Genomic DNA, 14255 nt, shown 5'->3' with positions numbered 1-14255 from the left:
TTTCCAAAATCCAAAATAGTATGTGAAAATTAATCTCTCTTCAATCTAAGACACTATCTAACATATTCCCTTGTACTTATTACTTTTTTTTTTTTTTTTTGCGAAAGAGACTCACTGTAGCCCTGGATAGAGTGCCATGGTGTTATAGCTCACAGAAATCTCAAACTGTTGGGCTCAAGAGATCCTCTTTGCCTCAGCCTCCTAAGTAGCTAAGTCTACAGGCACCCACAACATCCGAATAGCTTTTTTATTTGTAGTAAAGATGGGGGGTCTCACTCTTGCTCAGGCTGGTCTTGAACTCCTGAGCTCAAGCAATCTATTTGCCTCAGCTTCCCAGAGTGCTAGGATTAGACACGAACCACCATGCCCAGCAACATTTATTACTCTTAAATACTCTTTTGGTTTTATGTATGTAAATGTGTCAATGATTTTTTTATTCCTACCTTTAAGTTACCAATAATACAAATAAATGGAAAACATGTTTTTCCTTAAAGGATTAAGGATTATATAGGAGGCTTTGAAGGTTTCTGACTTTCCTCTTTTCAGATTTCTACTTTGAAATCAATATTTTTTCTGAAGGATAAAAGTGGTTTTACTTAGAAAATTAGAGTTCTACTTTTCATATCTAATTCTTTCAGTTTCAAGCTTATACGTTTCTTGGTTCTGCTCCCCTCACTCTGCTCTAGCCCCATTCAGAGAACTATAAGAAGAATTTGTAGGAAAATTATATACAGTCATGTGCTGCCTAACAATGTTTCAAACAATATGAACTGCATAGATGTGGTAGATGGATCAACACATCAGACCTCACAGCCTAAGTGGGTAGTGGGCTATACCATCCAGGCTAGTGCAAGTACACTCATTCTACGATGTTTGCATGACATCAACTAACAACAAATTTCTCAGAACATTTCTCCTTTGTTAAGTGATACGTGACTTTATCATCTATTATGTATCATCTTAACTCTGAGAAGTATGTTCTCTTAATAATTTTCATGTCTAATGTCAGCTGAAGTTTTAGTTTAGTCTAAGTTAGGGATAGTTTTCTTCAGTAAAAAATGTGAGATACCCTATTTCTACCCCAAGATCATATTATGTATAAGAAATTCAATAGTAATACTTCCCTGATTCCTTAAAAAAATGTGTCTTAACATATTCCTTCTTAGAAATCATGTGGATAACCTAATTAATAATCATTTCTTAAAGTATAAAGGTTCAATACAGATTGTGTTACTTTGATAATAGTCTTAATATACCTAAAGGAAATGTAGCACAATATGGGATTGGTTGATGAAGTTACACCGTAATTCCATTCTAAAACCCTACAAAAAAAACTGGCCAAATTTCTCGTCAAGTTACTTAGGCTACAGGTACGGCCTAAAAAGCAACTGTAATATTTGTTAAGAGGCATGAAAAAGTGAGGGTTCTTTTAATACTATGTCCATTCTAATATATTTTCTCTTACCTGGAACAAGCCCAGCTAGAGGCTGATTATCTTCGTCCCCTTCTCTGTAGGCCTGCCACCAGTTTGGATCTTCTTGACTGATCACATGAAGTATATCCCCCTTTTGAAAAGACAGACCTAACTCTCGACATGGAACATAAGGGTCATCTGAGGGGTCATAGTCAAAATGAGCTTTTACATGGATCTAAAAAAGAGGGTAAAAATAAAAACAATAGTTAAATGTTTACAATAAATATATTTTAAATGTTACAATTTTTCATTAGTGCAAAGAAACTGCAAGTAGAGAGGAGGGTGTAACAGTATGTTAGGGCAGTGTTTTTTCAGGCTTATCCCTTGTCTTCTCTGTTGAGTGCAAATATTTGTAAGAGCGTCTAAAACACTTTATTGTTAGCAGGTACAAACTGAAATGCAAAGGTGCCTCAAAGGCTTGAGAGAAGAAGAAATTAATAGAATCCTCTTGTTTTAGGAAAATAACTCTGCAATAAGGTATGCGATTTCTAAACCACTGCTACCTGAAAAGGTAGGCTTTAAACCTTATCACATCTCATCACCTAAGCAGGTGAGGATCAGCTTCCCTGGGGCTCTCATCACCTCTTGACCCCACTGCTGTCAATCCAACTATCTCTTTTAATCTCTCTTGGTGTTTCTTCTAAACCTAACTTATGTTTAGATTCATGAAACAAGCATACACTAAATCAAGTTTATAATCAATTCTTACTTGTGTACTATGTAGGCTTTGAAATATTATTAATGGCACAAGCTATTATTTTTGCTAACAATGTATTTTTAAAAATCAGAATAAAAGAATCATGCTGTGCTATCTAGCACTAAAGGTAGGTGAGGACTCACGTGAACATTATAGAAAATTAAGCTGTTTCCTTATGCCATTTCCTCTAATTTCCCTCTGTAAAATATAACAAAGTATTCTTAATTCTAAGAAAATATAAAGGAATTAATATGTCTCTTTAATGTCTTCATGTCTAATTTTTACCTAAGTTGGGCAAATGACATTTCCAAAATCTGTAAGAAACCTACCTTCCTCTAATGACAACTAACACATATACACAATAAGCATTTCCGCCCAACACAGGTTAAATTGCAAGTTCAGGCTCAATGAACCAAGCAACAGATTAACAACCTAAAAAATCTGAGTCATAGGCGGCGCCTGTGGCTCAGTTGGTAAGGTGGCAGGTTCAAACCCAGCCCTGGCCAAACTGCAACCAAAAAATAGCCGGGTGTTGTGGCGGGCGCCTATAGTCCCAGCTACTCGGGAGGCTGAGGCAAGAGAATCGCTTAAGCCCAGGAGTTGGAGGTTGCTGTGAGCTGTGTGAGGCCACGGCACTCTACCAAGGGCCATAAAGTGAGACTCTGTCTCTACAAAAAACAAACAAAAAAAAATCTGAGTCAATTTTTTTTCTTTTTTTGGTTCTTGGCCAGGGCTAGGTCCCACCTCCGGCATATGGGACCAGCGCCCTACTCCTTGAGCCACAGGCACCACCCCTGAGTCAATTTTTATCCAAACACTATTTTGGTTTCTTCAGGGGTCCTCAAACTTTTTAAATAGGGGGCCAGTTCACTGTCCCTCAGACCATTGGAGGGCCAGACTATAGTTTAAAAACTATGAACAAATTCCTATGCACACTGCACATACCCTATTTTGAAGTAAAAAAACAAAATGGGAACAAATACAATCACACCGCCCGCAGGCCATAGTTTGAGGACCCCTGCGATAATATTGGTCTGTCTCAAAATCATTTTAGAGAAGGTAGGATCCTTATTAAGGACTTGATATACTGACTAAATTGACTACTCTCAATTAATGATGACAGACTATAAAAAATTTGATAAAATACTTTCTAAGTGATAAAGACATATGTTTATAGATCGATAGATGAAACCAACAGTCCCTTTCAGAAATTTGGCTTGAGGTATCATTTTTAATTTTTTAATTTCAAAAACAAACATTTTACTAACTACTGTCAATAGGAAACGAGAAAAGCTAAGTCCTAATAACATACAGTGAAACAGGTAAAAAAAGTGATCAGTTAAAAATGTAAAATAACTGCCAGGCACGGTGGCTCATGCCTGTAATCCCAGCACTGTAGGAGGCTGAGGCAGGAGGAATACTTGAGCTCAGAAGTTCGAGGCTTGTCTGAGCAAGAGTGAGACCCCGACTCATGAAAAAAAAAGGAAAAACTCAGTCAGGCACCGCGGCGAGCGCCTGTAATCCCAGTGGCTTCAGAGGCTGAGGCAGCAGGATGCCCACAACCTGAGTCTGAGATTGCAGTGAGCTTCGATGCCATTGCCCTCTGCTCAGGACATAGGGTAGAACTCTGTCTTGAAAAAAAAAAGTAAAATAGCTAAACGCAGAACTTAAATGTAGTCTGCTTTTGGGGAGTAACTTTTCATTGATGTATTATATGTATACAAGTACAAAAATAACACATAATCATAAGTCTAGTACAATTAATTTTCAAAAACTAAACACATCTATGTAACAAGCACCCAAATCAAGAATCAGAGGATCTCCAGCACCTCCAAAGCCTCAACTCATGTCCTATTCAGTCATTATACACTCCTTCCCTTCCAAGAGTAAATACCATCGTGGTTTCTAGAGACACTGATAAGTTTCCCCTGTATTATACCTCATATAAATGAAACCGCACAGCACACAGCCTTGTAACAAATCTAGTTAAGACAGCGCACCAAATTTAAAAGTGTTATGCTGCATCCCAAATAGTGCCCTAAAGAGTCTTGTTCTTAATATGAAGACATTTGAGTTTTTGTTAAAATCTCGAAAACTTTGCCAGTCAGCACCAAAAATGAATTTTAGAAAGTTGTGTGGGATAACAGTGAACCAAAACACCATTGGGAGACTAGGTAAAAGGATTATACATGCAAATCTACCATCTCGGCATAAGGAAAATCTCTAATATGTAGGATGACCTAGCAATATGCTTTTTGAAAGATCTGCTTGAATACCATCCCTACCAATTAATAATGTTCCCAGAATCCGTTTAAATTGTCACTTTTTAGTCACAAACTTTGGAAATCTAAGAATGGAATTTTAGGCATCACTTGAGGTAGCAGAGAGGTAATTTTTATCAGGCTTTTCAGAGATCTATCAAATCTGACGACTCGTCAGCCTGATTAATGATCTTATCAAATCACCTTCTGAAAGCACACCCAGGATGTTGTTTTTCCATCACCTGCCTGGGATGTTTATTAAATGGCTGCCTCCTCCTGCTACACCTCAGAGTTTCAGATTCTACAATCTAATCAGGTTGCAAGGGTAACTGTTAGGGACAGAAATCTTAGTGAACTACTACCTTGAGGGAAGTTAAAAAGACCAGTGAGGAGGGAATATCTAGGCTTATGACCTTTGCCAGAGGCCAAGAAAATCACCCAGAGATGCTTTTCTATTCTGATTTAAATGGCTTGGAATGGGGCCTACATTTGTGTAGACTGGGAAGAGGACATGCTTTACTGTATGAATAGGTTATCTAGTCCCATCTAAAATGAGCAAGAGTTCTTAAATTTTCCAAAGCAAAATTTACTCCACATCACGGAAATTAACCATTTGAATGAGTTAAAAGTCCGTGCATTGCCTTAACATACACTATGTGACTTCTATTTCACACAGCCCACTGACTCTCATTAGTTCTAAAAGTTATCTCCTCCAATCTTTCTTCTCTTAGTGGCTAAATTATTTTGTTTCCCATGCAATGAAAAACAAAGCCCTTTTAAAAAGGAGGAGAGAAGTTGACCCTCATAGGAAAGCTCCAGGGGTATAATAATGCTATAATAATATCAGTACAGTGTTTCTGATCAAAACAGTGTTCGGTATCTAAACCAAAGGAAATCTTCCATTTAAATTTCACTTCATAGAATTGTTTAGATACAATTATCTTCCAGCCCAACATTTAGTTATTTTTAGTACCTACAAGCTATTCACATCTAGAGTTCTAATGATAAAATGGGAATAGAGCAAAGGGATAATGATTCATCAGTTTACATGCATCTTTCCTAAGGGATTCAATGTTCCCATTTTTCTTTGTAATTTTTATTTCTTACTATAGATTCATCTTTAACTTCTAAAATTAATTGTAGAAGAGAAAATAGTGAAAATGAGTCAAGAAAATACTTTATAGCAGCAAGCAAGTTTTCAAATATCTCCCTCTAACCCCGGGATTCCTCCTCTTTCCCGTCCACCCCAAAAAGGAATATTGTTATTATTTGTTCTCTTCCTTTCTCCATAGGAAAGAAGTTTGAGGTATCTGTGGGACATCAAACTGATGTTTAGTAGGTAGATAAAATATGAACCTTACGGCAATACCAAAACTGACAGAGCAACTTCCCTAACTTGAAAAGGGGTATCCATCCAATAGACACTGAAATTTTCTACATTTTTTGCATCTTCTGATAAAATACTCATTAGAAAAAACCATACTGCATCATTAAATTCCAGACCATATTCCAAATATGAAAAAATTATGGTGAAAAGTATATAATACAGTTTATAGCTATGACAAGAAAGTAAATCCATTTGTTAACAACGTTCTCAACTTTTCCTTATGACTCAATTACCTTTGTAGTGCTTCACACAGAGTAAGTCATCATAATAATAGCTAATGTTTGTTTGTTTGTCTGTTTGACACAGTGTCTCACTATGCTGCTTTGGCTAGTCTCAAACTCCTGGCCTCAAATGATCCTCTTACATCAGCCTCCCTAGTAGCTAGGGCAACAGGCATGAGCCACTGCACTCAGCTAATACTTCCTAAACAATCAATAATTTATTAATTTTCTGGCATATATTCCCTCACCAATAATAAGCAATGGAATCCTCCTTCACTTTAACATACTTCTTGTTAGACGAGGATATTAGACTAGATGAAAAAATCCCTTTCATCTCAAAATACCTACTATTTCTTCCCTCCATATTATTATAGTATAGAATAAAGTTTTATAGACTAGTCTGGAAAATTGGGTCCTTTCTCTTCTTAAGGAACTGTGGGAGAAAGAAACCACACAGTTTGAACAATATGTATGTATCCTAGGACAAATGAAATAGTCATCCAGGAGTGAACTATGAAGGTGCCAAGACTCTTTTCTGCTACTGAAAGAGCAGTCGCTGGTTACTCTGTATGACACAAAAGAAACTGACCTTAGAAAGTACTTCTGACATAAGTTATTCTTGCCATACGTGACAATTCAACAAGTGGTTATAGCAGGATTTCAGATAATGCATATTTTGTACATTTATCTTAAATATGTTTCTTTGTAACATCAGAAAACATAGATCAATGAAGGTATCTTTTGCTGTTCTATTTGTACTATAATGATCCTAAATAAACAGACAAGTATTACACACCAACCAAAATTATGATTTCTTATCACTGTTACCTTTTTGGATAGCTTTAAGGTGGGCTTTAATAATAGTTCATTTGATAAAAAACTTTGCAAGAAATATGCAATTGAGAGTTTTCATAATAAAAGGGAAAAGGAAGGAAAAGAAAAATATTGCTCATGACTCTATTTTGAAAAGATTCCTACTTTCAATTCTATAATACTTTAAAATGCTATTTTTAAAAGGGATAAACCTGGCATCTTTTTTATTCTTTCTTCCTTTCTCAGCTATTTCATTTTCTAGCTAAATAGCTTATGAGATCATTCACCACGAATCTATTTTTTTCCACAAATTTCCCAAAAGACATTCTTTTGGTCTTCAGATTAAACTAGTCTTTTAATTTCAATAATGAAAAGCAGGAGTTAACCTTAAAGGCTACATTATTTCATTCTTACACTGAAGCAGTCTCTAAATTAGGTCTAAACTAATTACTTTAACATTCCAATTTTGCATGCAATGAGAAGCAGCAATATTAATATAACATTTAGAGCAGCGGTTCTCAACCTGTGGGCCGCGACATTAGGAAGGTTGAGAACCACTGATTTAGATTAATTTTATCCATTAGAGAAGTGACAGTAAAACATGTCTTAAAACCTCTGACAGTCATTCCCAAAAGACAAAAACTATTCAGGAGGGATAGATTACTGTTAACATCTACGATTTTTTTTTTTTTTTTTTGCAGTTTGGCCAGGGCTGGGTTTGAACCTGCCACCCTCGGTATATGGGGCAGCACCCTACTCACTGCGCTACAAGTGCCGCCCTATTGTTAACATCTAAATAGAGGCATATTCCAACCCTCCTCTGTTGTGTCCCCTCAATTTGCAGAACTACTTTTGAAGTTCAGGGCTTATTCACAGGAGAGATATGTGGAAAGGCACAGTACACAGAGAATTAGGCTCTTTGAATTCAGAGACAAGCTATATTTCTTCATTTGTCTTGTTACAAATTCTTGTTACAAGAATTGTAAACAGAAATAAAGTTGCAGCTACAACATCAATAAGTTACATAAACGATAAGGGGAAAATGATGACCAAAATACTTAATTATGATGAAACAGAAAAAATGAAAATGCATTCTTTCTCAAAAAACTGTTACACTTTTACAGTAAAAGTTAAGAGGAACAGATGCAATACACCAGACTTCCATGTTAATTCCACAATTTATAAACTTTTATCATTTTTAATAGCTTTATTGAGATATAATTAATATACTAAGTAATCCTTGTACACAAGTGGATAGTTTCTTTTCTTTTCTTTTTTTTTAGACAGAGTCTCACTATGTCACCCTGCCCTGGGTAGAGTTCCATGGCATTACAGCCCACAGCAACCTCAAACTCTTGGGCTTAAGCGATTCTTTTGCCTAGCCTCCTGAGTAGATGGGACTACAGGTGCCCACCACAACAACCGGCTATTTTTTTGTTGTGGTTGTCATTGTTGTTTGGCAGGCCCAGGCTGGATTGGAACCCGCCAGCTTTGGTATATGTGGCTGGCGCTCTAGCTGGTGCCGAGCCAAAATTGAATAGTTTTTAGGATATTCACAGAATTGTACAACTATCACCAAAAATAATTTTAGAACATTTTTATTCCCCCCACAAGAACCTGGTACTGATTAGCAATCACTCTCATTCCTTCTTAACTCTGTTTCCGTAACTAAGGAACCACTAATCTATTATTCTGTCTCCATGGCTTCACCTATTCTGGACATTTCATATTATAAAAGAACTAATACATGGCCTTTTGTGACTGGCCTCTGTTACGCAGCATAATTTTTTCCAGGTTCAGAACCATGTTGTAGCATGTATCAGTACTTTAGTCTTTTCTTATTAACAAATAATATCCCATTCTACAGATACACCATATTTTGTTTTCATTTCATCAGCTGATGGACATTTGGGTTGTTTCTACTTTCTGGTTACTATAAATGCTGCTCCTATGAACATTCATACACAAGTTCTTGTGTGAATGTGTTTTCAATTCTCTTGGATAGGTATCTACGAGTGGAATTGCTGGGTCCCGTGGTAATCAAGTCTATCTTTTAATAGAGCTAGTTATGTAAATGTTTAACATTAGAACAATATATATCCTTAAATGACAATTGCTCTCATATACTTTGTAAAAGCACTTCCCTTCAGTATATACTAATTATGTTTAAGTTAAATAAGCCTACCTCTAACTACCAAGAAAAAACAAAATTTAATGTTAGAAATTATAAAAATTCTGAAATTGAAGTATTTTCTATTTTTTATTTTAAAAAGGTTACCAGATTTGAAACACTGGTATTTCATATTTATTTAAATAAAAACTCTGAATTTACCTGTTATTACCTGTGTAAACTGACAGTGATATTTCCGATACACAGAAGTAAACAGTAGCCATGGAGAAATAAATACTTACTACTGTTTCCTTAGCAGGAGGAGGCTTGATCTGTTGACTGGGAATCAGAACAAATGTCAAAGTACCATGCATGTCTGACTGTAATAGAAAGATTAGGTTATTTTTGAAATCTGTTTTTATGAAAATCATTCTATGACTTTACATTAGATGTTCCCCAAACCAGACTATTTCAGAATCCCTACACAGACTTAGAAAAAGAAAATTGTAAAGGTGAATCCCATTTCATCAGGAAGCACAAATAATGTTTTTTTCACAGATTCCGTTATATTAGAAGTAATCTAAAATATGGCATTCTGAAATTCTGACCCACTGTAGAAGCCACTTAGGCTGTAAGTCTTGGGTTTTTCTCTTACATTTAGTGTAAGTTTGGGAAGATTCCACACTGAAGGGTTGAAAGACACACAGTGCAGTAACAATTATGTGTTATCTACTAGGACACGTATCAGTTTTAACGCAGCAGAATTTGCAAAATTGTGACTAGGACCAGAAAAGCAATGCAATATTTTCAATTGCCAGATGACTTGTCTCTATCATCCATTCCACTTCTTTTTCTTTTGAGACAGAGTCTTGCTCTGTGCCCCAGCTAGAGTATAGGGGCATCATCATAGCTTGCTGTAGCCTCAAAGTCTTGTGCTCCAGTGATTCTCCTACCTCAGCCTCCCAAATAGCTGGGATTACAAGTGTATGACATTACACCTGGATAATTTTTTCTATTTTTTTGTAGAGATAGGGTCTCACTCTTGCTCAGGCTAGTTGCCTGACCTCAAGCAATCTCTCCAACCCTGCCTCCCAGACTGCTAGGATTACAGGCATGAGCCACTATGCCGCCTCATCCATTCTATTTTTTAACTGTACAGAGTCTTATGGCTAGTTCACTAGTATTTCCCAGTACACTACTGACCGCTTTGTTCAGAAACCTGCAGCCTAGTGAGTAATCATCACAACTTCTAGTAATGATAGGGCAGAGGAACAGGGTTCAACTTAATGATAGTAGTCAATAAAACAAGGGCTAAGAATAATGACCAGTGGCACTTTGCTCTACCAAACCAAAGAATGGCATTGCATAAAAATCATCTATAACAGACATCACCAGACAGTGATGATTCTACTGTTAACAGTAGAGATTCCAATGCCAAGTAATTAAAAATATAAATCCAGTCTATGGATGTATACAGAGTGATCATAAATTGCCCTAAAAAATGTCTGTAAATGACATCCTGATTATATTAGCACTGACAGAGCTTTCTGTAATGATGGAGATGTGCTGTACCTGCTCCATATGGTAGCCATTAGCTACATATTTCTCTTCACACTTGAAATACAGCTAGTATAAATGAAAAACTGAACTTTAAAATTTACTTCCTTAATTTTTTTGTTATAGGGACCAGTACAACAGAGTCTCACAGTGGGGAAGACAGACTACACTCTATTCTTTCTACTCAATTTAAATAAAAATAGCTACATGCAGCTAGAGGATGTTATATTGGATACTGAAGATCCGTAGCAATGCTATAATCTAGTATTATCAGGAAAATAACAATCAACTGCAGATAGTAAGAAAATGAAATGAACGTAAAAATCAGAAGGGCACAGATTTTGTTTTGTTACTGCTTCCCTAGTGTCTAGCACATAGTAGGCACTCAATACATATTTACTGAATGAATGAAAGAACATATTATTACTGACTTCAGAAACAGTAAAATATACCTGATAGTAATAAAGTAGAAAGTATAAAATATCAATGGTACCTACCCCCAAATAAAACTGTTAATAAATACTATGAAATAATTACTTCATGGGAAATTAGGCTGGGAATTCTCTAGTACTCTTAACAGTTATTTAAATGTTTTTTAAATATTTTATTCTAAGTCCAGCAACAGCTTTTTAAGACCTAGCAATTATTCTTCTACCTGTGTCAACTTACCAACAAGTCAAAAACCTCATTGACATCTTTTCCTCGGATTTCAATGCCATTAATCTCCAGAACTTCGTCTCCTTCATGTAACAACCCACTCTTCTCTGCAGCACCTCCTTTTACTATTCGGCTAATGATGACAGAATCCATTTCATTCCGAACCGTAGCACCCTAAATAAAAATAATAACATCTAATTTAAAATTAAAAATGCAATTTTTAAATTAAACATTTCTTCATTTTTAAATTCTACTCCTTTCTTTCTATTCAACAAAACTAGCCCGTTGGCTATCTTGAGAAAAATTTACTTAAACACAGCTAAAGTAATAATTGCAATCAGATTTTAAAGTTGACCATTTTCCCCATAATATACTTGGCTTAAGAAATACTTTATTCCTTAGAAATCTGAAATTAAGCAGATTTTTGAAGCATACAGCAGCAGGAAAATCCATTTGCTTAAAAACAAATTTATTCTCCACATGCTAGATCCTATTCAAATGGTTATACTACATTTAGGCGTAAATAGTGAACATGACTTATTACTAGCGAAGTCTTTTTTAATTCAAATTATGATGAAGGAATAAATACCAACCTGATTGATTATTCAAATGTTAAATACTGTAGCTATACCCAATTTGCATTACAATGTATTACACACTGGGATTAATTATACAAATTGGAAGCACAATGAAAAACGTATGCACAAAAACTGTAAATATGAGATATAAAGCCTGAAAATAGCCAGTTTTGTAACCTTTTTCTCCTAACCTTTTATTTTATAATTTTGTCATAACTTTTTCAATTTCTATTCCCTGGATAAGAAGGTGTTGTTATATAAACAGCCTATTGGAAAAAAGTCCCTTACTCCTGGTACCACATTATTCAAGGTACAATTTTACACCAGGATTTAAGAATATTTCTCTGATAACAAAGTAAAGAAATTAAAGACACTATAAGACCAAAAATAGTTTTACATATAAAAACTCTAAAACAAATATTAACATTAAGAAATGCATACTTTAAAGAATATTTGAGGTATGCAAGTAACAGTGTTTCCACACACGAATGAAAAGATCAGATATTCTAATTTTTGGCTTAGCATCTGTAGCACAGTGGTTAGGGGAGCCATATACACCAGGGTTGATGGGTTTGAATCTGGCCCGGGCCTGCTAAACGACAACTGCAACAAAAATATAGCTGGGCGTTGTGGCGGGCACCTGTGGTCCTAATTACTTGGGAGGCTGAGGCAAGAGAATCACTTAAGCCCAGGAGTTTGAGGTTGCTGTGAGCTGTGACACCACAGCATTCTACGGAGGGCGACATAGTGAGACTCTGGCTTAAAAAAAAAAACAAAACAGAGAATTTCTAATTCTTGTTCTAAAAAGTAAGCTGGAAAAATGATGATATAATGAACAAGAGACAAATTATTTATCTCTTCTTTGTTCCTCAAATATTTCACATATTATTATTTTTCATTAATTTATGTGTGAGAAAAGATAATTTTTTTCTCAACTGAGAAACAAGTATGAGCAAGAACACAAAAAAAGTCCAACAAATTAACATCAAAAGAGAAAAACTGAGGCCGGGCACAGTGGCTCAACACCTGTAATCCTAGCACTCTGGGAGGCCAAGGCGGGTAGAGCCAAGGTGAGCTCAGGAATTCCAGACCAGTCTGAGCAAGAGCAAGACCTGTCTCTAAAATAAAAGTTAGCCGGGTGTTGTGGAGGGCACCTGAAGTCCCAGTTACCTGGGAGGCTAAGGCAAGAGGATCTCTTGAGCCCAAGAGTTTGAGGTTGCTGTGAGCTATGATGTCACAGCACTTTATCCAGGGCGACAAAGCGAGACTCCAAGGAAAAAAAAAAAGAGGAACATCTCTGTATAAAAGACTCTCAGATCAGAAGTGTGGAACACTTACCAATGGAATGTCACGAGCCTTTTCTATACGAACTATTTTTACAGTTTCTCCTCCATACTGGCCAATGCTTTCATAAACTCTCTCCTCTGTAATGGGCTCTAGCTGCATTTCCTTCTCAGCAACCTTATCATGAGCCAGTAAAAGTGCCTGTTTCAAAGAAATCAATAGCCTTTTAAGCAACAGCATGATTTACTTCTATAAGAGCAATTTTTAACCTCACCACATAATATTCTTATCATTAAATCTTTCAAAGTACTATAATTAATTAGAGCTAATAACAACTAAAGATGTATGTAAAGTATAACAGGGCATACTATGGAATGAGTCATGAAAGCATAAAATTCATAAAAACAAAATATCCACTTAAAGGCCTAGACACCCTAGATAATTAAAATTTGTGGGAAACATAACCCAAAGGGGAAAAAAATTTGATCTAATTTTTAAAGAGAAAGAAGTTGTTTCAGAAATAATTTGATTAATATTAAATATGAAAATGTATTATAACAATAAACAATAATTGTTTGTTGTTGCAACTATCAAAACTTCCAGACCTAGGAGAATTTGATTAAAAATAGAAAGAATGCTGAAAAAACAACATATGTAATGATCTATCCATTTTCTACCTGAATATGTGGAGCATTCAGCAAAGCAGTTAATTCCTGGCCTTCCTTCTGATGGACTGGCTTCAAAACAGTTTGTACCTATGAAATAAAAATAAAGATTATTTTTCCTATATTATAGGAAATAGCAGCAACACCTACAGGGAAGGCAGTTACTTTTTCTAAAAGTACAAATTAAAATGATACAAAATACATGTAAGAAATAAACATCTTAAAAGAATCATGAGAAAAAAATTAGAATGTATTTGCTCCCCCACAGATTTTCAAATTTTATTATCATGGATAATAACTGTATTTCTTATTTTAGAAAACATTAGTTAAAACTGATTTTGTTATGCATGCCTATAAATAAACTACTTCCATCTTGAAAGTTTCTCCTGTATACTACAAAATATGCTAATAATGATTACATTAGTTACATTAGTTCCAATAGTTACTTTGCTGTTTCATAGTTAAAATCATGTTTATGTACGGCCAGGCACAGTGGCTTATGCCTGTAATCGTAGCACTCTGGGAGGCCAAGGCAAGTGGACTGTCTGAGC

General features: G+C 35.6%; 1 protein-coding gene across 6 annotated transcripts in view; it reads right to left on the bottom strand.

Annotated features, from left to right (window-relative positions):
• Positions 1 to 14255, bottom strand: part of PALS1 (protein associated with LIN7 1, MAGUK p55 family member) — a 95454-nt gene that overhangs the window by 12129 nt on the left and 69070 nt on the right. For all 6 annotated transcript variants that reach the window (XM_053602271.1, XM_053602276.1, XM_053602275.1 and 3 more), the window contains exons 5-9: positions 13717 to 13794; positions 13094 to 13240; positions 11190 to 11351; positions 9266 to 9343; positions 1466 to 1649 (exon numbers count right to left, since the gene is read on the bottom strand). In XM_053602271.1, the coding sequence (XP_053458246.1) occupies positions 1466 to 1649; positions 9266 to 9343; positions 11190 to 11351; positions 13094 to 13240; positions 13717 to 13794 (649 nt within the window). The remainder of the gene's footprint in view (positions 1 to 1465; positions 1650 to 9265; positions 9344 to 11189; positions 11352 to 13093; positions 13241 to 13716; positions 13795 to 14255) is intronic.

The sequence above is a fragment of the Nycticebus coucang genome, chromosome 9 (genome assembly GCF_027406575.1).
Source record: "Nycticebus coucang isolate mNycCou1 chromosome 9, mNycCou1.pri, whole genome shotgun sequence".
NCBI classification, from domain to species: domain Eukaryota; kingdom Metazoa; phylum Chordata; class Mammalia; order Primates; family Lorisidae; genus Nycticebus; species Nycticebus coucang.
The sequence above is the reverse complement of the archived record's forward strand: the minus strand, read 5'-3'. Positions and strand labels throughout refer to the sequence as shown.